The sequence below is a fragment of the Psittacula echo genome (genome assembly GCF_963264785.1).
Source record: "Psittacula echo genome assembly, chromosome: 6".
Taxonomy (NCBI): domain Eukaryota; kingdom Metazoa; phylum Chordata; class Aves; order Psittaciformes; family Psittacidae; genus Psittacula; species Psittacula echo.
The window spans coordinates 15,752,002-15,776,456 of record NC_137743.1 but is presented as its reverse complement, the minus strand read 5'-3'; the positions used below and the strand labels follow the sequence as shown (position 1 = coordinate 15,776,456).

At 44.2% G+C, this 24,455-nt stretch overlaps 1 protein-coding gene across 1 annotated transcript in view; it reads right to left on the bottom strand.

Annotated features, from left to right (window-relative positions):
* The window catches only part of LOC308222697 (ligand-dependent corepressor), a 56,177-nt gene extending 39,315 nt beyond the window's left edge, over positions 1-16,862 (bottom strand). The window contains exon 1 of the mRNA XM_080621034.1: positions 16,674-16,862. Within this exon, the coding sequence (XP_080477160.1) occupies positions 16,674-16,770 (97 nt within the window). The 5' untranslated portion in view covers positions 16,771-16,862. The remainder of the gene's footprint in view (positions 1-16,673) is intronic.
* Between the last annotated feature and the right edge of the window lie 7,593 nt (positions 16,863-24,455).

The following is a 24,455-nucleotide window of genomic DNA, read 5'->3' as shown; positions in this document are numbered from 1 at the left end:
GTCCCTTGCATACTCCCAAATGTGGAAGTAGGATCAGAAACTGGATCTGGAAGAAAGGGTAAACAGCATGTTAGTTAAATTCACAGAGGATACTATGGAGATGTTGCAAACATTAGTGAAGACAAATACACAAATGACCTAGATGGAAAATAAAATTAGTTTGGAAACAAAAATGTCTCGTGAAAAAAAATAATTTCAAACACTCAATGTAGAGGAAACATGAGGATAGGGGAAGAGAAAGTAAAATGAAAGAAACCTAAAAGCAGCAACAGTGGACAGTCAGCCGAATATTTGCATTGAAAAACAGTTTGGAGTTGCAGAGGCATCAAACAGAGCAGAAAAATTAAAGTTCTTCCTACAGTCTTTGAGCCAGTAACAATAGCCATCTCCCTGCACAATTGCCAGGGACTGAAAAATTCCCCTTCAATCCCAGCAAGTGGAAAGCTCTTCTCAATGGCAAATCAAATTCTGCAGGAGGTAGGGTTTAATTTTTTTGAAGCAAAGTTAACATACGGTTAGCATAAGCCCACGCAGCAGGTTCTTCCAGTACTTCTGCTGCTCGTGGCTTTGTGCAGAACAGGAGGAAGCTAACAAAATGCATCCACTTTTACAGGTGCAACTCAACCTCATATTGTTCAGGTTTATTCATGTGGTCCTTGAGAAAAGAAACCAAAACAGCTAGCTCAACTATTACAAAAGAAAGAAAGAAAAATGGATAAAATCCCTTCACCCTTTACTTCCACCTTACTTTCCTGAGCATGACATCCACCATCCATAATGGCAAATGTCTGCACCATCCGGCTTTTAAGGGCAAAGGCAACAGGAGGAAAAAACTGACTCTACCTTTAGAAAGGCTACAAGAGGATCCCCACCTGCAGTAGCCACATAAATACAAAAGCAGAAGCTTCATCACCCAGCATACATATTCAGGGATTGTCAAGCCTTTGTTCTTAGAAATATTCCCAGGCACAAACTAAGAACCATTTATTCTGCTTTATTCCCAAATTAACAGAATAGGCTAATTCTGCAGGATTAAGTAACTCTCAGTAACAAGCCTTCTGTGAGGCAACCACGTAGATGCTTTACACTCAGGGCAGATCAGAAAGGAAAGGAAAACAACAAAAAACCCTTTTAACAGAAGCCACCTTTCTGCTTATCATGTTGCTGTATCTTACAACAAGCTCCAGCATGGATGCTTATGCTTCAGTTTATGCGTATCATCATCACATGGAAACAGGAGATTGAAGGTTTTCCCTCCTCTTGACAACTGCTAAGCTACCGATTTCTGAAATAAGTCATTCTGATGAAGATGTTCAATCATGAACATCTACAGCTTCTGCTTGTGGTGTAATAGCAAGAACAAAGAAATAGTTCCTACCAGTCTGCCTCATCTTTGACAGAGACTGGTTAGTCCAGCATATTTCAATGGAAATTCAAACGACAGACTCCCAGGCATCCCTCAAGCCAAAGGCACATGAAACGCTGCTTTTAAGGGATTGTAGTACCATTTTAAAGTAGTTCAAACTACAGGGACACTACAGAACCGAGAACCACATCATCTCATTGAAGAACTCAATGCTTTTTAGGAAGATGTGAGGCTTTGGACATGACAAAAACCCTAAATCTTTGCTTTTGGCACCAGGGGATATTGGCAAAGTATTTATGTATGCAGTCTTTTGCCCCTTTTGAATTATCAGTGCTAGCATGAGGCAAAACTCAGGGACACAAATTCCAATCAAGCCTACAGATTCAAAGCACAGTCTCATAAGCATGTCTTTCAGCAGTAACAGTAGGTTCTGCAGCCCTTCCCTTCTCTGCTCCATAAACCTCATGCCTACTCCTGCACTCCATGAGTAACACTGGTGCAAATTCATGCGACTACATAAGGAACAAGTGATTTTGCAGTGTGCATGTTCCCTTTTTTTTGGAAGAAGTAACTTCTGCAAGTCCACCTTGCATAAGAACAGCTCTTCAGGGTTAAGACAAAGGTTTAACTAGCCCGGAATCCCAATTCCAAAAAGGGCAATATGTAAGTGGCCAAATAAGGGGCTGCTGTAAACAACACCACCATGAAAATCAATCCACTCTACATCTGCTTAGGAGCTAGTAGTGCAGCTACTGCTTAAGAGACTGTCCAAGAACAGAGTATGCGCTTACTCTGATCAGTTAGATGCATAACTGCTTACAACTCCTTGTAAGTGAAAACCATGGGGAGGTGTATACTACAGTGAGGATGCTGGAGAATCAAGGACTGTTATAATGAAAAGGAAATGCATTCTGAGAACAGTTCTTATTCCAGTTCTCTCTCCTCTCTCCTGTGCTGGTCTGACATAGTCCTGTTGTGCTCCTCGGTCAACTTTCAAGAACTGCTGGCTGACAAATCTCAGCAGATGAATTTAGCACAAGTGCCGACCTGCCCTTAGCCCTACCTGATGACTCCAGTTTGGAAGCAAGCCCTGTGCCAACATCCAACCTTGCCTAAACACAAAATTCCTAACCAGTAGCCAAGCTGAATATGCATCCTGACTGTCTGACCACACAAAAAGCCCAGTCCAAACCTGCTTGACCTGTACGCCTTGTAATCACCCCACATTATCCATCCTCTCTGGTAGGGATTGCTTCTCAGTGAAAAGGGAAAACACAGAACTAAAACAAGAATGCTTCACAGCCATCTGATGTAATGAGGGGTTGACTATCCTCAGGAGGTTCCCATGGTTAAAATGTACCCTCTCTGCCATTTAGGAGAGCATTGCCCCTAAACAAGCTGTGTTTTTACAAGAAAATTCACTTTCTACTGCTATGTATCCTTCGGATGTGCATTTTATTTCCTGTGGTAGAACCAAGACCTTTCCTGAAGGATCTTATAGGTTGGCCAGCATTAAACAACTGTATTCTCACATTCTGCTCATTTAGGTTAAATGATGTAAAATTGCCATTTCTCCAAAATTACCATCAGAGTTACTGCCCAAACCTGTACCTACTACAAATGCAAAGCAAATTCTCATGGTTTGGCAAGGTCTGCAGGTGGACCCGCAACTTCTTCAAAGTCAGGATGAAATAGTTTATTTATTATGCTCTAGCACAATCTCTCCTTTATTTAAAAAGGGGGAAAAAAATGCTACAGGAAGCATTCAGTAGACATCTTCTACCCACAGGTTTAGGACATATAAACTATAATCAATACATTTCAATATTTTCCACTTAAACAGTTATTTTGCGCAGAGACTAACTTCATGCCTTTTCAGAAATGTGAACCTCTACAAACCTGCTTACATTACTGTGATGCAATACAATTTAACAAATAAATAGTGTAATGTTTAACTTTGTGCTGAAAAAAACTCCACAAAACTCAAAAGCCAACAGTGGTTCTACCAAATATTCTTAAGGATCAAGAATATTCTTAATACCAAATATTCTTAATTAAATTATTCTTAATAATTTCTGATGCTGATTTCCTTAAAAGAAAGGTTCTCTGATGACTCTATCTAGGCAAATCTCTATTCTGTCCTAACCCACAACCCCTTAACTGAAAACAATGAGCTTTTAGAATAGTTTTTTTTCCAGGTAACTTCTATCTGCTTTGTAAGATTGGAGAAAAAAAACCCAGCATAGAATCATAGAATGGTTTGGGTTGGAAGGGACCTTCAAGATCACCTAGCTCTAACCACCCTGCCATAGCAGGGACACCCTCCATAGGCCCAGACACCTTCCACCAGACCAGGTTGCCTGCCTGCCTTCTCCCACCAGTCCGTCCCCATACACTACCCTCCAAAGTCTCATGCTAAAATATTAATAAGCAAAGGCTTCCAAAGAATATACTTCTTCTTCTCTCATGGGAAAAATGACCAGTACTTACTTGAAACTGGGTTTTCCCTAGAGTGGGGAATATGTTGTCCATTTCCCAAAAATTCTAAGATGTATTTGGAAGACTATCAATTGATCTGTTTTTCCAGTACCTTAGAAATAAATAGCCATGATTTCTCTACAAAGAGGTGTCTTAGTTATGCTTACCCTCACCTGATCAAAAAAGGAGAAAAAAAAGCCCACACCCCAAAATGAATAAAACCCCCCAACCAACACACAATAGAAACACCTGTTTATGGCTATACTTTCATGCAAAATTTCTTTCATTGCTTGGGTTGACCTTCCATGTTTCTTGACTCTGGATTTCACAGAACTACCTCTCAACTAAACCAAATATACCATTTAGTATGGCACCCACAGCTAATTCAGTCCAGAGACAGAACAACAGAAACTTCTTAATTCTTTGTTTTAGATGCACCTTTACATCCCTTCAGCACAAGGCAAGCAATTATACAGCTATTAAAGTATATCATCTCCTTTTCTAAAAAGCATGCGTTGTGATGTTTGACCCTCATTTATGCTAGGTCTGAATTTTCAAAAGAGACCTAGTTTTAAGAAAGAGATTCATTTTCCTTCACTGGTTCTGAGAGGAAGGACTCGAGATATTTCAAGGCTATGATGTCCCATTAGCGCATATTTGGCTCTATCTTGTCTACCTCCCCTTGGACTGAACTAACAAGGAGGAGTCACTTGAGTGAAAGAATGCATTACCAAGGAGGTTGAAAGCCTGTAGATAAGTACAGTGTGTGTCACTTTGAGCAAGCTTATAACCTTCTGTGTGACCACCTGAAGCAAAAGATCATATTCCCAAGGCTACCTGAATCACTGTGCTTTAGCTCCTAACCCCAAGCGTGGGTTTAGCCCTCAGTATGGACTGACAGCAGAGTTTGAGCCATTACTGGACTAACAGCCAGAGCCCATTTGCACACTAGCTGCCACGCTGACAGAAAGCAGGGATTTGTCCACAGGAGAGCCTCACTTTCCATGCCTCAGCAGAAGCTGCTCCAAGCAGGCACCAGGGCCCTTCTGCAGCCACTGTGAATAGATGCTCAGAGGCACAGAACACCACATGCAGAGATTCCTCCACATACCTATATCCATGGCTTTCCTTCAGGCCCACTCACAGCTGAGGTCTGACACACCCTGCTCAGCCTAACCTAGGACCTCCCACTAAAGGAAAGGCTTATCAACCAGCTTCAGGACCCAGCTTACAAAAAGACACTGAGTTGCGCTAGTAGAACTATGGGGCAGCAAAGCAGTGTTCAGAGCAGGGATTATTTAGGTTTTTTGGTTTGTTTTTTTTTTTTTTTTGGGGGGGGGGAAGAGGGGGGTTTGTACAGCAAGTTTTGCTACCACCATCAGAACCTCAACACTACGCAATAAATTCAGCATTCTTAACCCTTCAAGTCCCCCAGTGCAAACCAGCTCTGAAACTGGTTGTCTGCTGCTTACAGGCAGAATCACAAAAACCTTCCTAGGCAGCACCATGGCATGCTGAAAGCAAAGACAAAGTCAGAGAATCACTCATCTCTTCCCCTGAACTGAATATGAAAGAACTATTCCTCTGCCCATAGCAGGGTGGCTGGAACTAGATGATCTTAAGGTCCTTTCCAACCCAAACTATTCTAAAGTTCCCTTACAGCAACATAAAATGCTCCAAGTTCCAGATAATGGAAGGACAGACAGGACAGAACATTAGGCAGGATTTAGGGTTAGGATGCTGAAATGCCCATGAGCATGATAAGCAGAAGGTGATGGTTTCTGGAGAACTAGTGATTTTGCACAGACTTCTTTTTTTTTTTTTTTTTTTAAGTAGGTTTAGTACATTTAGCTCTTAGAGAAAAAGTTTCCAAAAATAACTGCTTATTTTCTGAAGTTTGTGAGGTGTCATCACAAGCACATTTAGCTGCTAAAGTTCACCAGCATGCCAGTAAGTATAGACCAAAGCAGTTGTGATCGACTTCTCCCTGCACGCCTTCCCCTCCACCACCTCCCATTATACACAAAACTGCATAAGGCATTTCCTATCCCAGGGCAGGAGCAGTCCTTGGGCTAGGAGGGATTGAGAAAATTTAAAGCCCTATCTGCTGTTCTTATGTGGAGCACAGAATTCAGCTCAAAGTACAAGCAGCAAGAAGATACGAATTCAAGATTAGTCACAGGCAAACAGATGATTTGGGAACAAGAACCAAGCTGTTTGTTACAGGCAAGGAAGGCAGCCTCCATGGCAAAGGAGACTACAGGCCTGCAATATCTTTAACTTATGAAGTCAATTTTTAATCTAATTTGAAACTGAGCAACTTGTTGAGCAGAGTAACCTCCGAACTCTATATTCAAATTTGTTAGTGCACTCAGCCTGTGACCTCAGCTAACATTCTAGTTAAATAAGAGTGAGCTGGAAGAGCTGTTAGGAGACTTTGATACCCAGACTATCAGTACACCTAGGAACTACCAAACAGGTTGGTGTCCATTCCACACCTCAGATACCTTCTAGTCATTAAAACCATGTCCTCTTGAGGCCAGAAAGGCAGCTTACCTGTTGTCTCAGTGTATTTGCCAACACAGGATATGGAGACTACATCACTCAAGTTTACATTCAAGCCTATGCTCCCTTCTTAACCACAAGAAGGGAACATAGGAGCACTATTGACATCTTTAGATCTACCACAAACTCTGTAGCAGGAGTCTGACCTTCACAGCAAAGTTCTTGAAAGGGAAAACACAGAAGCTCTGAGGACAGGGAGCACAGCGCTTAAAACAGACCTACTTAATGCCACTCAAACCTTCTTGCAGAAGTTAAGTTTTCAGGTTGGAGCTCTCAAGGGTTAGTCTCCTCCATGATATTCATTTTTGGATAAAATATATTTTTAAATAGTTAGGAATGAAAAGCAAAAGGGAAAAGAAAACTCAATCCTAATCTAATACACGACTAAGTATCAGCTCATACTCCTTAACACCTACAACCACTTTGGAAAAGGAAAAAGAAAAAACTAGCTTTTGTTTACAAATCATTTAGAGCAGTAATTTTCAAACTGTGGGCTCCTGAAAAGCATAAAGACCCCACACAATTTAAACTATTGGCAATAGTCTTATTTTTCCACAGTTGCTTCTTGCCAACTCCAGGTTGAAAACCACTGATTTAAGAAAGCCTGGGCAAAACACAGTTCTCTCAACAGTTTAGGCTTGTTCAAGAGATAAATACAGCATTCCTGCTGAATTCAAAAGACCATATGCAGAATGGACCTTACGTGGCCTGTCTCAACTGAGCACTGAAGCTGTTTGCCCCCAAAACACTGCACATCACTCAAGAAAAATTGCAGAGGCAGGAAGAAAGGATTACATTTTGTGAAGAGTTTACAAAAAATACTCCTGTAAGATACAATAATTAGGTTCTGGTAGCATCTTACCACACAGTTCCAGACAATTATATTTTTATTACTTTGTAAGAAGGCACATGATGACAAGGAGGACATAAAAGTATAAAACCCAAGAGAAATGAGTGGGCAGTGCTTAAACATTTATCCAGAAATACTTGCTCTAATTTTGTCCCTCAAGTACAAGCTAGAATAACCTAAACATTCACAGAAACATTTCAGGGAGAAAGTTACTTTTTCCCCCCCTCCAAGAGACTTTGACACTTCATTTTTACACAGGCTCGGTACACTTGTCTTACACAACACATTTTGAAGAAGGAATACTCATCTAAACCTATACACAACCAACATTTCACACTTAGTTTTTCCCTCACACTTTTCCATCTTTCACTCAATGTTGTAGTATTCTGAAAGACAGTAAGTTACAGCATGTAGCTAAATGATAACCACTAAGGGCACTGAAACATTCTACTTCCACTTCAACAGGAGTACAGCTTTTCCAAAGGACATTTAAACCCAGCAAGGAGCACTCCCCTTATTCACAGTGAGGTCAATTAGATCAAGAAATGATCAACAGAACAGAAGTGCAGAAGGTTTTTTCCAAGAAAAGTTTTCTTCACTGCCTGTTTTGGGAGTTAAGACTGGTTCTTCCATAGGGAATAAACAGATCCTTGTAAGAAACCCCAAAAGATAAATTATAGTATTATGTAAACTTAAGTTTCACTAACCACTTCAAAATCTAAAATATAAACCTAGGGATAAAGTAACAATGCTCCTTCTTTTCTAAAGGATGTAAACGGAATCACTGCTTTAAGAAGACTGCTTTTAAGTTTTCTTAGGTCAGAAAAGGAAATTACCTCCCTGCTTTCCTATTCTCTTGCTTTTCCAGAGCAAAATGGATGTTATTAAGTGTCCACCTCTGCAAAAAGTTTTCTTCACACAAAGGATACAATGGCATGTTTTCAGAAACACGTCTAGAGATCATGATTAAACATCAGTTTGAAAGCAGCTTTCATCATTTTTTTTTTTACCACAATTGTGAATCTTACCCAGGAGATGACCAAAATTGAGACAAGGTCTACTCTAACAACACCTCATCAACGTGTTCACAAAAAGGACAAACTAAGTACCAAATAACCCAAAAGCCAAGCAAACCCTTTTGCTATGAATATTTAAACAAAGACGATCCATTTTGTGTATTCCAATACATTTATATATTTCTTAAGGAAGCCCAAGACTGCAGGACACAAGGCACAGGCTGAGAGGGTTCTGGACACAAGGCTCCCCAGCTGAAGTGTACAAGCACATCACTGTGACTAATCTGTGGCTATCCCATGATGAAGTTTCAAAACTGACCCACATGTTTGTCCATGCATTAAGCACAAGCAGAGTACATAAGAGCTTTGTGCATATGAATTGCTGCGGAGTTGAACAGCTGCAGGACTAGCCTGCCCTTGCAAAGCACGAGGCTGAACTCAAAGTCTGTTACACAGGTAACACAGCCCATCACATATATACAGTAGCAAAGGAAGCCAAACAGCACATTGCTACAGAGCAGTGACTGATACTGAAGGACATGAGCCTTATGTACTGGCCTGGAAGCATAAGAGTGAAGAATTGCAGGCTGTGGGCTCAAACTTTCACATCCTTTTGTGCAATCAACGAAAAAAGAAATCAAGAAATTAAGATCTCTGTAGCTTGACTACTTGTTCCTCTTCCTACTCTGGCAGTTACTCCACTTTTGAAACATGACCACCATCCTATCCTAGTAACAGCAGAGGAGGGTTCGAGAAAGACCATATCAGATATAGATTCATCTATGCAGTTCTCTCCAGCTAGATATTGGAACACCTGTACTGTAAGTGTACACAAAAAATGTTCAAAGAGAACCAGGAAATTTTTCATTAGTAAACTCAGCTCAAGTGTTAAGATTGCCTGGTGGCCTCTGATGTCTTTCCACACTGCTGGATTCAGCTTCTGAAAGCTTGCTTTGTTCATGAATACTAGGCCCTTGTCCAGTCCTCTTTTCTCCCCCTCTTCTCCCTCCCATAAAATAGCATGGTCCTCAGGGCATAAGGAACATCCTTTGTCTCCTTGCAAATCTTCCCTGTGCAGCCACTTTGCCGCCGCCTCTGGAAAATGCAACAGGAGTACCATCTTTACTCTTCTCCGTAAGAGGAATGGAAAAAAACAGATGGGAGACATCATCTAAAGCAATTTTACCATGCAGTAGGAAGTGGTGTCCTGCAGAAATGTTGAAACACCATAACCTCTACTTCATCTTTCATGTGCTAGCAGCATTGATGTGTAACTTAAATATCCTACTCAGCTTTGAGAGCTTACAGTTTTTTGCCAACCCACCATAAAAGAACACACAATACTACACAAGTAAACTAAATCTGAGGTAAAAGGTTGACTTGAAGATGTCCAGAGAAATAACAGTACAGCATTCTTCAAGAGAAAATGAAAGAAGCTGAAGCTCTCCTTTTCCAAAGAATCTAAGGTCATATGGATTTATCCGAAAGAACTGAGGAACCCCAGAGACCTGCAGAGATTCTGAGGAGAGGTGGTGTAAAGCTGCAACTTATTAATGGAGGCACTGGATAAAAGCATCCAATGTGGTTGCAAAAGCAAAGCCCACAGTTCATTATCAGGGAGAGAGCATGGTATAACCCATGGCACTTTGAAGAAGGAGAACGAAGCAATTTTCCTGCTACTGTAAATTAATACAATGCATGCAGAAATTAGCACTTACTCAGCAAAAGACAACTTGGATTTGTGCATGTGTGACAAGACCAGCTGAATAGCCTCAACTCTTCATTCTCTGCCTCTCCATGCTCTGCAGATGTTGTAGCTAAATAAACAAATAAATAGATTGTTTTCCAGTCAGGTCTGATCAGGGAACCAATTCACCCAGTTGCCACACATAGTTGTGCCAGCACAGAGGGGACTATTTAAGCCAGTTTAGACAGTGCTGCTGTCAAACATAACCACAGTCTGAAGCACAGTTACAAGAGAGAAGACAGAAACTAGAAAACTCCCTGCCTTAGGAGGAAGCCGTTCTGTTCTCTTCTCCCTTTCCCTTCACCCCAGAGGTGTGATCCCATTATCCAGTACTTCAGGTAAGCTCTCCTGCTCATCTCATTCCTAATTAGGATGACTCAGGTTACTAAACATCACCAGAAAATTAGCTGGTTTTGCAGTCTTCTGTCAGTTTAGTCAAAACAAGCACTACCAACCCTTTTTAGCTAGGGGTGGAACGCAGACTGGCTCAGCCCATCCCATCCAAGCCTGACCTCAGAAAATCCCAAAAATTTTGTATTTCTCAGAGAATTAGAAATACTCATTTCAGTAACCTTCAAGAACAAAAGCTTCATCCTCTTAAGAGTGAAATCATGTATACATAGGAGGGTGAGGAAGAAGACTGGAAAATCCCCTGTAAAATACTGCATTACTGTCTCCTTCACCCCAACCAGTATGACAGGGTTACCTTTCTTTAACCCTATTTAATGCCAAGTTTTCCTCAAACCTTGCCTAGACTGACTTTTAGGAAGTATTCTCATTGTTACTTTACAGTAGCCATGAAAGAACATAAGTTCTCAGACAAGAAAAACCCAAAACAAAACACATGACAGTACTTACTTGTCTGGGTGTAAGACAGCCTAAGATGGCAGAGCATTAAGCCATTTAAGTACTATGCATAAAGATTTAGACAACTGAGCACAAGGACTGGGATTCTGTATCATCAGTTCTTAAAGCACAGTTACTATGTTTCTGTACATAACAGTATTTGGGCTGTCATCAATATATGGCACAAATTGTTAAAAAATGGCTTAAAAATTTGGAACTGTCCCTCAGGTACTCTTTTAAAACAGTGCCATACCACAAAGCTGTGAATCTGTAGTGTATATATACATCTCAATATAAATACTACAAAGATTTTATCTAGGTGAATTTGGACTATTTCCTGCATGTACAGGATGGATTACTGTAATTCATTTGGAGACATTCTATTAAAAGTGGGTGAACTCTGAATGTCATTAGCTCTTAGTTAAAAATTAAGTCAAAAACCCCAACAGTTCCTACAGGATGAATATGTCCCAGGAAGGAACCTTCCCTCCCTACAGGGATGGTTATTACTTCACACAAGTTAAAATAGATTTTTGTTGAAATACAAAACAAACCAAGTGATTTGGCATTGTCCAAAATTTCACATTGCAGGCACCAGAACAAGTCAAGATGCTCTAATAGAAAGTGATTATCAAGATTTTGAGTATGCTTTTGTTTGGTTGACATCACCTCTGGGAGGGTAGAAGCTATTCTTCACTTGCAAACAGGGAAACAAGGGCAAAAGTGAAGCGATTTATAGTGAATCTAAAGAGATCTTTGAGACAAATCTAGACTCATCCCTGCAGTTCAACTTCTTCAATGTTCTTCAGATGCATACCATCCTTCTACGCACATCTTAAAGTGAAGCTAAGCATCAAGCTGTAAATTTCATTCCTTACAACTAAAGATTTTCATTTTCAAATGACAGCTGACGATTTTTCTTTCCCTGGCACGATTTTGCCATAAAAGAGTAATTTTCCCTCCCTATATTTATCCTGCCAACAGGCAAAAGTGTTTGTTTGTAGATAGATCTTCTTGAACAAGCCTTCAGCTACAATAGTGTAAAGTTGCTGTACAATGGGCTTATACTAACTGAAAAAAAAAAAAAAAGCTGCAAGCTGCATCTACATTAAACGCAAGTTGAAATAAGGCAAATAGTACCACTGGCACATATGCTGGGAACATGGCTGGGGGTGTATGTAAAACAGCTACCAGTTTAGAATAGCCATACATTTAAACTTTTACTTTAGCACTTAAACTTGCCTTTTATTATTTTGTATCAACATCAGGGCTACAAGCTTTCTCATTTTGCAACAAAGAAATACAATCTGCCCTTTGAACTAGAACTGTTAAACACTTGGAAACAAACCTACTTCCAAAGCAAGGAGATAACACCACTGTTTGGAAGCAGTTGCTAATTCGTATCACATACAGGCTGGAACTATACCCAAGCAATAATCAAGATAAGAAAATGTAATAAAAGATTTCAGAATTATTCAACTGTTAGACACCTTCTTTTGATTAATATTAGTTTCTAATACTTCCTGATGTATCACGTTTCTTCCCCAGGATCCACACTTTAGTCCCAAGTATCCAAAGGCATGGAAGACCACCACTATTCAACAAATGAGTACACAGAAACAGACCAGGCACTCAGGTTGCAGTATTTCTCCAGCAACAATCATTTAACAAAAAAATAAAAAAATAATTAAAAAAAGGAAATTGCTTCTTATTTTGACAGCTTAAGACCAAAATCAACAGCTAAGCAGCATCTCAGTGAAACAGCAACAGAGCTTAAGATGATTGGAAAACCTATGTGAATGTTAGAGGTTTTCCCTTTAATTCATCATTTTGGTTCCGAAACTAGGATCACTGCTGAAGAGAACTAATACATTCCTTCCCTGCCCCCAGCTCCCCAACCCGGGCTGTAATTCAGTCAGGGAGTCTCCAAGAGCATGGCTAATATTTAACAAAGGGCCAACATCACCAGCGAGTAGAAACACACGCAACCACCTCAATCTACCACTCCAATAACCACGCAGCATTGCAATGCTGTAACTGCCTTTAGAAAAGGTGTCAGCAGGGTTTTAGGGACGTCTTCTCCCTCAAACTCCCCATTTCTTAGCTGATCTGATCTCACCATCCATTTCTACTTCAGCAAGTGCCTGGAGGCTGCAAGGGGGAGAATTATAAAAAATAAAATCATCACATACATTTGTCTCCAGGTATCTGTTTTTGGCCACTGAGAAAGACGCTAACACTCAAGACTGGTACAGAGAACACATATGTCAGCATCCAATAGTTATCATGTGGCATATCGTGTCTCTAAAATCAAAGTCCTACCAGGGCATCAAGACCCTGTGTACCAGTCCTGGCTATCCTCCTATGCTGTGGTTCGACAGCCGGATGCATCTCATTGCAAAGAGAGCTCAGACACCCCTTCCCCACACTTCCCTCCACCTCGGGGCACAGCATGCTGCTCCCTCAATTGCATCACGGCTTCAACAGAACTGCTCACAGACTTGTCCTCCACAAGCCACAACGCTTCCCTCCTCCCCAAAAAAATGGGCTTGAAATGCATGACAAGGAAGGAAAGTTTAAGCCAAATCAGTTCCCTGAGCTACCTCCCACAAAAAGCTGCACTGATACAACCAAAGTTGCAACTCTGTGACAGTTCAAGATGATCTGTATCTTTGCTCTTTTCCCTTCCACCAGCTACCCATCCTCACCCTCTTCCTTGTGCTAGCATTGGTATTTGCCTGACCCAACAGCCAGCCAGCTAAGGGAACTATCCTAGCAAAAAACTATTCTACTCCCTCCAAGAAACAACGTTTTTTTGCTAGCACAGCTGGATTGTCTCCCTGTGTGCAAAGGTGGTTTCAGCCCTCATGTTCTTGCTCCCCTTGACAGCACAAACTGTCATGAAGCCACAGTCCAAAAGAGTAGCCTATTGCAGAAGCAAGAGGGAAAAGTGAAGTGAATTACTTAAGCCATTTTTATTGCTAAATGCACTAGTTCAAACCACAAGCTTTATTTTTTCTAACTACCACAGTCTGATACTAGAATTACTTCTCAGGGAATTATGCTAACAGAGAATCCCACACCTCAGATTTACTTTCAGAACTCAAAATGAATAGGTATTTCTGAAGTAACAGAAGGGATTTTCATACTCTGCTTCCCCATATTTATCTATCAGTATTTATGACAGTAACAAATTCTTAAAGACTTCTATGAAGGGCCAAGGTGAACCAGAACGTTACATCATTTGATAGGTCAAATCCCAACTCTCAAGGAGCAATGCCAAAACTGTTTGAAAAGACAAGAGAGATGTATCTGGGGCACGAGGTGATGACCACGGCATAATTTCAGCTGAACATCCTGGGCTTGTGCAAAAAAACCTTTTACATTTCTATTAAAATCATATCAAAAAGGTAACAACACATTTACATGACCCAACAATTTATGCAGCATTCATACTAGGAACAGGGCAGGTCCCTAGACCTCATAAAGCTGATCAATTTGAGGTGGAAACTATTTATGACATAGTGCCATCAAGATAAAAGTCACAAAGCATTGTTACACTTTGGACTTTATTTTTTTAAGAAATTGTTTTGTACTTTACCTCCAAAAAAATCCCAGTCAACTCTGTGTTTAATAGAGTTCACAGTATCTTTCGTTAAAACACACAGAGAGGGACTTTCACAAGGGAAATCTTTAGGAGAAACAAAACATATATCAAATTTAAGTATGAGGAAGAGATATGAAAGGGATAGAGGAGAAAACAGCTTCTCCAGGAGCTAGCAGTTTAAATGGCTTTAGGGAAGTGGAACAGGGCGTGTATAAATGGGGGTGGCAGGGGGTGGTGGTGGTGTTTGTTCTAGGTTTTAGCACATAAGGTTGCTAAGAACTTTAATAAGGTAGTGATTTCCTTGAGTCTGTAAACAACACAAACTTCTTCACCTACCCAAGATTTTCCCAAAGAGCAGCATAATGAACAGATAAAATTCCTGCATTTCACCTCAAGATCTTCAGCAGCTTTGAAATGGTCTTTTTTTCTCCCGTTTCTCCTCCCCCCCCCCCCCCCATTTACTCCTCATTGCTGTCTGGTTAAACTCTGAGCTGCAGGACAGCTTCACTGGAGGATTCAGAGACCCGAGGAGAAAGCAGCAGGGAGCGAGAGCAAAACAAAATGATACACTGCAAGTAGGGAGTTCAGAAAGGACTAGAACAGGTGATCCCCAGCAGTCGAGGTAAGCGGAGATGAGAAAAGGAGATAGAAGTAAAATAAACCCAGTTCAAGCAGAGGTGGAAGCCGACAAAATGTTCCTAACATAGCAGAGCTAGAATCAAAATGAAACGCCATAAACTGGATCTAGAAGCATCAGTAATTGGTTGGAAAGAAAAATCATCACTTGTGTGTAGAAGCCTGAGTTTCTCAGCCATGTACTGAAGCCCTTGAATCGCTTTATGCTTAAAACCAGTTAATTGTTCATATTAATCTGGAGTTCACAAGCATCTAGAGCATGCTTTTGTACTGCAGAAATTTAAACATTCAGATGAGGCCAAAAATATACACGGCAGCAGTAACAGCTCCTGGTGTAACCAAAAAAGGTGCTTCAAATCCCTGATAATGAACTAGGATGCTGGGTTAACTGACAATAAGAGGTTTAACTCTGCACACAAGGAACTGAAGTGAATCTGTGAATGTTATTACAGATTACCTACACTGAGCAGTCCCCAGCAGATTATGGCCATATTTGCATACTTAAAAATAAAATGAGGATTTGTGCTTAGTTAAAAGCAAGAGGCCAAAGAAGCAGAGACATACCAGTGCTCTGGTTCGAAATTTTTAAGATTACTCTGGAAGTTCGTAGTCTGCTGGTGTCAAAGCTATGTTACTATCTTTGCAGACACCCACCAAATTACTGCCTAGAGCTGGTGTTTATGTGTGTGTTTGGACCCGCAGAAAAGGCCTTGCTTTTTTGGTACGGAAAGAGAAAAGGATGAAAATGTGTATTCTGAAATGGACAAAACTACTCAAGATGAAAGGGCATCGGGGACTTCTTTTTCAAAACCCCCAAATATTCGATTGCAAGGAGCCTGCATAACAACAAACGCGCACAAGAGAGGAGGAGGAGGAAAAAAGGGGAGGTGGGGGTGGAGGAAGAAGAGAAAAGCAGTCACACATCCTTTTAACCCCCCGCGGCCGCGCTCCGGATCCACGGTGTCAATCCGGCACCCCGATCCACAACTTTCTGCCGGCCCCGCCGCCGCGCTCCCCCCATCCCTCCTCAAGCCTCCCCCAGCTTCTCCTCCCGCCGGGGCACGGGGCGGGCGCGCCGCCGGCTCCGCGGCCTCCCTCCCTCCCTCCTCTTCCTCCCTCGCTGCCGCCTCGCCTCACGGCGGCGGGCCGGGGGCAGGTGAGCCGGGCCGGGCTCGCCTCCCGCAGCGGCGGATGGGCAGTGACAGCCAGGCCGCTCCCCACCGGCGGGCGCGGCCCCGGCCCCGCCGTAAACAAGTTTGAAGGGGCCGCGGCCGGGCCGTGACGGGCGGGGAGGAGCGGGCGCGGGGCTGACAGGGGCCGCACAAAAGGGCAGGGCAGGACCCCCCCACTCCCGGCTCCCTCCCCGGCGAAGGGCGGGGCCGGGCCCGGCGCCGCTCGTCTCACGGCGGCGGGGGAAGGGGGGCGGGCCCGCAGGCCGCGGCGCCGCTCGCCTCACGGCCACCTCCCCCCCCATCTGAAGCCGCGGCGGAGCCTTCTCCCGGCGGCTGCCGCCACCGCCGCGGGGCCCGGCCCGGCCTCCCCGCCGCGCCGCCGTCCCTCACCTACACAGTGAATGAGCTTGTGTCGCCACGAATCGAGCTGGTGGCGGACGCCGCGCCTCTCGATGGAGCACTGCTGCCGCCCGCACGGGCTCGCCATCTTCTGGGCGGCGGGCGGGGGTGGGGGCGGCGGCGGGCACGGCCAGGGGGGGCAGGGACGGGAAGGAAGGGCCGCGCGCCGCGCCGCGCCACGCCCACCCGCCCTCAGCGCCCGCCTCGCCGCTCCGCGCCGCGCCACGCAGGCGCCGCCAGCCAGCGCCACGCCCCGCCCCGCCCCTTCCCGCCGCGCGCCTGCGCCACACGGGCCCCAAACCCACCGCCCCGCCCGCAGCCTGCCCGCACGTGAGGCAGCTCCGCGCCCGTCCGCTTGGGGGCGCTGCAGCCCCCGCCGCCGGCCTGCCTTGCCCTGCCCTCAGTGGTCGCTGCCCCTGAGGAACATTTCATCCATGACAGACTGTCCCTCAGGAACAGCTCGCCCACGAGAGAGGGTGGTTGCCTGAGGGGATGTCCTGCCCCTGAGGGATCACTGTCCCTCTGGGAACATCCCATCCCTCCTGAGGGATCCTTGTCCCCTGAGAAGACACTCTGCACCTGAAAAATTGTCCCTCAGGGAACATCCCCATAGCTCCTGAGATCCCTCTCCCCTGAGAGGACATCCCACCTCTGAGGGATCACTGTTCCCTCAGGGAACATCCCACCCCAGAAGGGTCACTGTTCTCCGAGAGGACATTTCACCCCTGAGGGGGCCATATAGTTTTCTGTCAGGAAGAGTTTGAATCTCCTCATCCACTCGACGGTGTGGTTAAAAGCACCAGGTCTATATCGGTGGCCATGGTGAAAAGGGAGGACATTCAGCTGCAGTGGCCAAGAGGCCTCCCAGTACTGATCCCGCAGTGATGGCTCCCTGACACATCCATCTCCTGTGTTTTAATGGTGTCCATTTTCATCCCTGCACCACAGAGACCTCCCTCTGGTGAGCTCGGAAAATGTAAGGGGGTTGATGCAATAACACCATTTCTGGTGGCAAGCTGTGAGAGCACATGGGTAGGCAATGAAAGGTGTGCAATGGAGGAAAACATTGGCACCAGCTTTCTGCAGGCTCAAGGGATGAGCTTGGTGAGGTGAAATGTCTTAACCCAAACCCTGCCACAAGCCCAAAATGAAGCCCGGGAGTCATGACCTTCACTCCCCATCCCTAGCCATCAGAGCCATTACTGTCATCTTGCCAAGACATACGCTATTAGGGCGTTTGAAAGGCAGAGAGGTCAGAGCTAGCACTATGCAGATGTGGCAGTAGGATGTCCCAGATAAGATATTTCCTGTGGAGACAGAGAAGTGTTTAAGCCACCATTCAGGTGCAGTTGCAGCTGCAATAAGGCAGCTGTCCTATTCAAAGGGAACTCCAAAAGCACACAGCTGGCTCTTGGTGCATGGAGGTAGAAGAGCAATGAGCGCGTCCCACAAAAGGAGACCAGGGCAGCTCAGTTTGGCTAGTCCATCAAAAGGAAAGTAAATGGAGGTGGGCTTGCTCTGCCTGTGTACTGGAGAAGTTCCAGGGGGTGTGAATTCCAACGAAGGGACAGAGCTATCTGAAGCCAAATGGAAGCAGAAGGACAGGTTATTAATGGGCTGTTAATGCCATCATGGGGAAAGTCAGAGGACGGTTTTTAACTGTAGGAGGTAGAACTTCCCAGAGCAGACAGCAACTAGAGTAGGAAGAAGCAAAAACTCATTTAAACATGCAGCTTCCCTGAGAAGAGGGCAATGTGAAGCTTGTTTTCATGAGTGGAGCAGACAGGTTTAGTGACCAGGGAATTCCAGTCCTGTTTTGAAAGCCGTTAATGGTGTAAAGACACAAAACATGACCTATGTGGAATATCTCTGCTACAAACAGAGAGAAAGCCCTTTGGGCGCCTATTCTCAGGAATGATCCCCTTAGCTGCACCTCACTCCAGTTGCTGGTGATATACTGCTCTTCTTTCCACCCCTTTTTCAGTGTGATGAGCCACTAGAATCTATGTGCCTCCATTTCCAGAATCCCTGTGTTGGCAGCAGGGTATCTTCTTTACACTCAAAGGCACGCCTCTTGCTAGAATCAGTTCAAAAGTTTGTTAGGCACTGTACTAATCACAGAAGCAGTACTTCTTCCCTGAAAGGTAGATGACCTAAACAAAAGGATTGCTGCTTGAATGCTCTAGGCTCCAGCAGGGAACTTCTGTCTGTGATCTGCATCATGGCTACAACATCAGGTGGACAAGCTGCTGGAGTGGCTAGTGGTTGCTGACCTTACAACTTAACAGTACAGATACACCAAGACTAGTGCCTGCCCACTGTGGCCTTCATGAGAGCCTTCCTGCAAATTCTTCCTTGCAAGATTCTTCTCTTGCTCTGATGCCCAGAGAATAAATTTGGTGGTGGTGAGCTTGCAGGCAGCAGAGATATTGGCCAGCAAGCTGTTACTATCTCCTTGTTTCTTCTGCACTCAGTTTGCATCCCTGCTGTGACAGAGAACTGGGTCATTCGATGCTGGTCTTAAATTTATCAGTCTTCAATTCAGAGAAGGTTTCTTGCTACTGCTAACTACCTTCAGGAAGCTTCCTCCCAAACTCCCCTTCCCTAGTGGCTGCAGGCCTCCTCCTAACACAGCAGTGACTCTGTTCCCCACTCCATTTACACTCAGGCAGTGATGAAGTGCCCTTTGAAGCATCTTTTCTCCCCAGCCTTGCCCTAACCCAATTCTGTGCACAGCCTCCACGTGTCCCTCCTTCTTCTAGGGTGGATAAGATAAATTCCCATAGTTCCTTCTTCTGTGGCAGTTCAACTATTGCCCAGATGGTATTAGCAATCCTTCAGCTGATTGTTTCAAACATACTTTTTTCTTGAGCAAACATGAACAGAATTAGGTATGCTTTTCTTTTCTACAAAGCACATCTGCCTTCTGGAGAAAGTGCCTTGCCTGAAAGTCACATCCTACAATTTTGACTCATGAGCCTTGATAGCTTTAACTTTTCTGGTTGCACCCTGCAGCTCCTATCATGTGCCCTGTGGCTGGAGGTTAGCACTCCCACAGCAGAGCTGGCAGGAAGTATGTGCTGGCTGGCACATCACACTGTGGTTATACTATCTTTAATCTTGACCCCCAGCACTTATTAATGAGAGTTCCAGTTCTGATGTTCTCTTTTTTTGCACTGCTCTGTTCTTATACTGTTGTTTAGATAGTGAAGTCCTCGAGATAGCCCCAAGTTTCTATTCTTTGCTGATGCAGCACTTCACAAAAACCTTCTCATCTCTAACTGGATACATATGAGAATTAATTCATTTTCAACCACTGCTGGCCCCCAGGGCTAATCACAGGCTGTTAGCATGATAAATATCATGACTTGGATTTCTTTCACATTGCCAAAGCAAAGAGGAAGAGGATGAGGAAAGCATGAACCAGAGGATCCAGTACATGAAGCAGGAGAAAGTGCTTGAGAGCTAGAGGAAGGGAAGGGACCTGCCATCTAAAAAACATTTTAATTCTACAGGCCTCATGTGAGGAAGGGCAAACAGAAGGTCAAGGTCCATTTAAAAGAGGCAGCAACATCTGGAATCACTATCCAAAACTTTTGTGTTCAGATGGATCAAGAAGAAGGGTGTAAAAAACAGAGGGACTAGCCTCAGGAAACCCATCAAGAGCAGCAGCTAAGTGAGCAATCACAAACATACCAAGGCGACAGCAGAGCTGACTTGATCCCAGAATTAGGCTGGACTGGTCTGATACACCAGAGTTTGCACCATGCTGCCATCAACATGATGGGACAGTTTTGTTGAAACCAAAGTGGATCTACGATTCCCTTGGCCAAAACCATCAGCAGGCCCCAGCAGGCATTCCTCTGCTCCCTCCTTCAAAGTCTCTGCACAAACTGTCTAGCTGGGACAGAGCTTCAGCCTTCCCCCGCTTCCCCACCTGCCATGAGACTTGCTGCAGCAGGAGCATTGTTTTTCCCGTTTCACAGTGGCTCCCCTTTGATGTTAATTGTTTGCAGGCAAAGCTTAGTGGAGAGCGTAGCTGTTCACTGGTTCATCTGCTGGTTACTACTGAGCTGCCCAGACCAGTGAAGAAAATGCTTTGATGTTAATGAGCTGCAGACAATTTCACTTAACACCGAGCAGGGCCTGGCATCTCAGAGGTAAGTCTTTCAAGGCAGATTCTACAGCAAGTCTCTCCAACATCCGTTTTGTCATAGGAAGAGAAAATACTCAGAAACACACTGGAGCAGTAACCTGTCTGCTCACCCACACCCAGTATCGTTACACCCCCAGAAATGCCAGAGGCAGGGAAGCAGAAGGAATAAAAGATGGCCCCAGCTCCATCAATCCACATGGCCTTTATGGGATTCAATGGAAGCCTGATTTTCCCCTTCATCCCATAAACCGCCTGCCCCTCTGGTCCTGCATTACGAATACACAAAAATGGGAAGAGGGAATGGACTGTAAATTGCTGATTTGCAAGAGATTGGTTCCTGCGTGACGGGTGCTTGAGGCAATCTCATTCTGAATGTGGCACCTCCAGCAGCACAGCAGATGTTTGAACAGAATGGGCTGGCTGCAGTGAAATCTAGAGCATCTCTTATGAGGAGAGAATGCGGGAGTTGTGCCTGTTTGGTCTAGAGGAGACTGAGGGGGGATATCATGAATGCACATAAACACCTCAAAGGCCAGTACCAGGAGGATGGTGCCAGACTCTTTCAGTAGTGCCCAGCAACAGGATTAGGATCAAAGGCCATAAACTAAAACACAGGAAGTTTCACATCAACATGAAGAACTTCTTTATGCTGAAGGTGGCAGAGCACTGAACAAGCTGCCCAGGGGGTTGTGGAGTCTCCCTCTCTGGAGATATTCAAAACCTGCTTGGACACGTTCCTGTGTAACCTGTTCCAGGTGGCCCTGCCTGGGAAAGGGGTTGGACAGGGTGACCTCCAGAGGTCCCTTCCAGCCCTAACAATTCTGTAAAGTGCAGCTAGCACCAGCAGCCTCAGACTATCCACTTTGTAAAGTGGATATGCCAGCAGAACATTCTTCTGTAGATCTGCTACAGGCAGCAGCACACTGCCAGGTGCCTGCACACCGCCAGATCAGTGATGGGTCCCCTCAGAGACAAGGGTGTTGCAGCTTCTCCAGGTTCAGTCAGCCTTTGTTGTGGGCCCCAGACAAGGAAGCTGGGATTCATCCCTAAGACAGCACCTCCCATGCTTGAGGGAGAGACCAGATTAGGCAGAGCTCCTGCTGTGGAGGGGTGGTGTGGGAAGCAGGGAAAGGTGAGAAAGAAATCTGCCCAGTGAAAATGTGAGGAACTTCAGCCCCAGGCAGGCAGCACTGAATCACAAGTATGAACAAAGATTAGTGAGTAAAAAGGCACAAATTCAATTTAGTAACCCTCTGCCAGTCATCAGCAACATATATTTACTATATCACACAAACTCCACTTCTAGCCACACACTGGAAGCATTCAAATGAAGAAGCAAGTGACCCGATCTGTTGGAGAGCCCCCAACCAAACAGAACCAAACACAGACTACGTCCTGTCAAGTAGAGCAACAGATGAGACCTCACTGAAGGTTAAGGAGAAACATGCCTTCTTCTGAGGAATGTGGTTTAATTCCAACATATTGCCTTTGTTAAATGATTTATAGTAACCAGAAAGAGATATTATCTTCTCAGTTTTCTCGCCAGGACAGGATTGATCCCTGAAGCAAACTTTGGATTACAAAGTTAACATAATGCAAACCAAGACAAAATGCTTGTCCCTCTCCTCCATTGTGGGGAGGAGCTCATGCAAACCTCTGTCCTACTCTGAAATACAACCTAATAGAGAAAACTGACTGATCTCAGGCCAACACTGCAGTTTGGAATGTCTACCCAAGTCAATGGGAAGAGACACAAAATGAGCCTTTGACAAGGCATTCAGCATGTGCTGTGCAGCAGAAGTCACTCCATCTATGCAAAGCTTGACATTGTGGGTACAATTGTATATCCTGCAACAGATGAGAATGGCAGAGGAGAGGCTGTCGAGTTGAGGACAGCACAGAGCCATGCACACCATGGTCCACAGACAGTGGGACAGGAAACATTGTGGTTGACACTGCTGGGCAGTGGTCTGCAAGCCACCATGGCGTGGGTGCAGGATGGATGAAGGAAGCGAGAGAAATTAGATCCCTATCTCTGAGGGTTTTATTGTCACATGCAATAAAAGCTTCACTAGAGATGGACAATCAGCCTGAAAGCAAGTGAGATATTCATTAAGTTTAAGATGGATTTCAGTGCACAAGACAATGTGTTGTCAGTAATTGTAATATTAATGTAAATGGAAAGCAATAGATTTGGAAGGTGGACAGTAATAATCTGGGGTTTACAGCAGTGAGTTCATCCCCATTAAAGGAACAGGAAAGCTAGAGTGTTGAATAAATGGACTAGAAAAGATCACCTTCGTAATAAAAGGAAGGGTGCATGCAGCAAGGTGAACACTAGGTCAATTTGTAACTATTTCAACGGGATGAGGAAACATTCCCCTGAAATCAGCATAAAGCTTGAACAGCCGAGCTGTCTGCAGCAAACATGACTTGACATAGTTTTTTTGACTTTATCAGGGGCTGAATGTATATAACGCTGTAGTTGCAAAAGTTTCAGGATGTGTTTAAAAACAAACAAGCAAACAAAACCCCAAAACCAACAACCCCCCAAAAAATCAAGAATGGGTATATTGTAGGAAGATAACAGATGCCCTCCAAATCCAGATCCATACAGACAAAACCCTTAAGATGAGGGCTGTTGATAAATACAACACTGAATATTCTTCTACCCTGCATGTGTCCATAGAGTTTTGCATCTTGCCTTAGCAAAGCAAAGCATGATGTTGCAAGATATCTTTTCCTTACATTGTTGCTGTGGCTGCGTTTGGCACCCTGCATGATCCAGAGGAAAGAAGACTCGACTCTGTTCTGTGTGCTTTTCTCCAGTGCCACTGTCCCTCGCACATACTAAACATATCTCCTCTGCATGATGCTTCCATTCGCATGAGACTGGTCGTACACGTGTGTGAGAGATGAGCAATTTTGCTGCTGAAGAACAGATAACCGCTGAATTCTGTTTTTCCCCCACTTGAGGGGAGAGGGTCAGCTCTGTGCCACAGCTGGTTGTCAGGGAACTTGCAGGAACTTAACCAACTTTGGTCAGATTCAGTCAAATTTGCAAAAGTGGTGGCAACCTCAGTGTCATTCTAAAGCTCTTAGCAGGGTAATTAGCAGACAACATGGTCTGGGTCATTAAGGAGCTTGGCCAAAACCATAAATGCTGCAGAAACAAGAAACAACAAAACATTAAGTCAACCAAGCATGCAGGTAGCTCAGAGGAAGGCTTAGTGCATCCTAAGCACTAGAGAGAAACAAGGGGAACAGGCAGGAGCACCTTATAAGCTTTCCCCACCAGCAACCTGACAGATACAGTGTCCCCGAAACAAAGGTTGCAGAGAGTTTGAGAACTTAAGGTTGCTTAAGTTCTTACTTCTTCACTTAAGAGCTCCGAACCTGATAAAATAAAGCAATAAAGGCAGAACTCAAGGATAGCTTCAGATATTGCTGTCCTGCACTCACAGCCATGTTCAAACTGTGCTCCATGTTAAATGTGTTTGTGGTCACTGTGAAGGTGTGAGGGAGGTGCTGGAGGCTCAGCAACAAATGACTAATTGTGATAGCACTTGCCCAAGGACTTTGAAGCCTTTCAGATATGAAACCACTAAACTATTTGA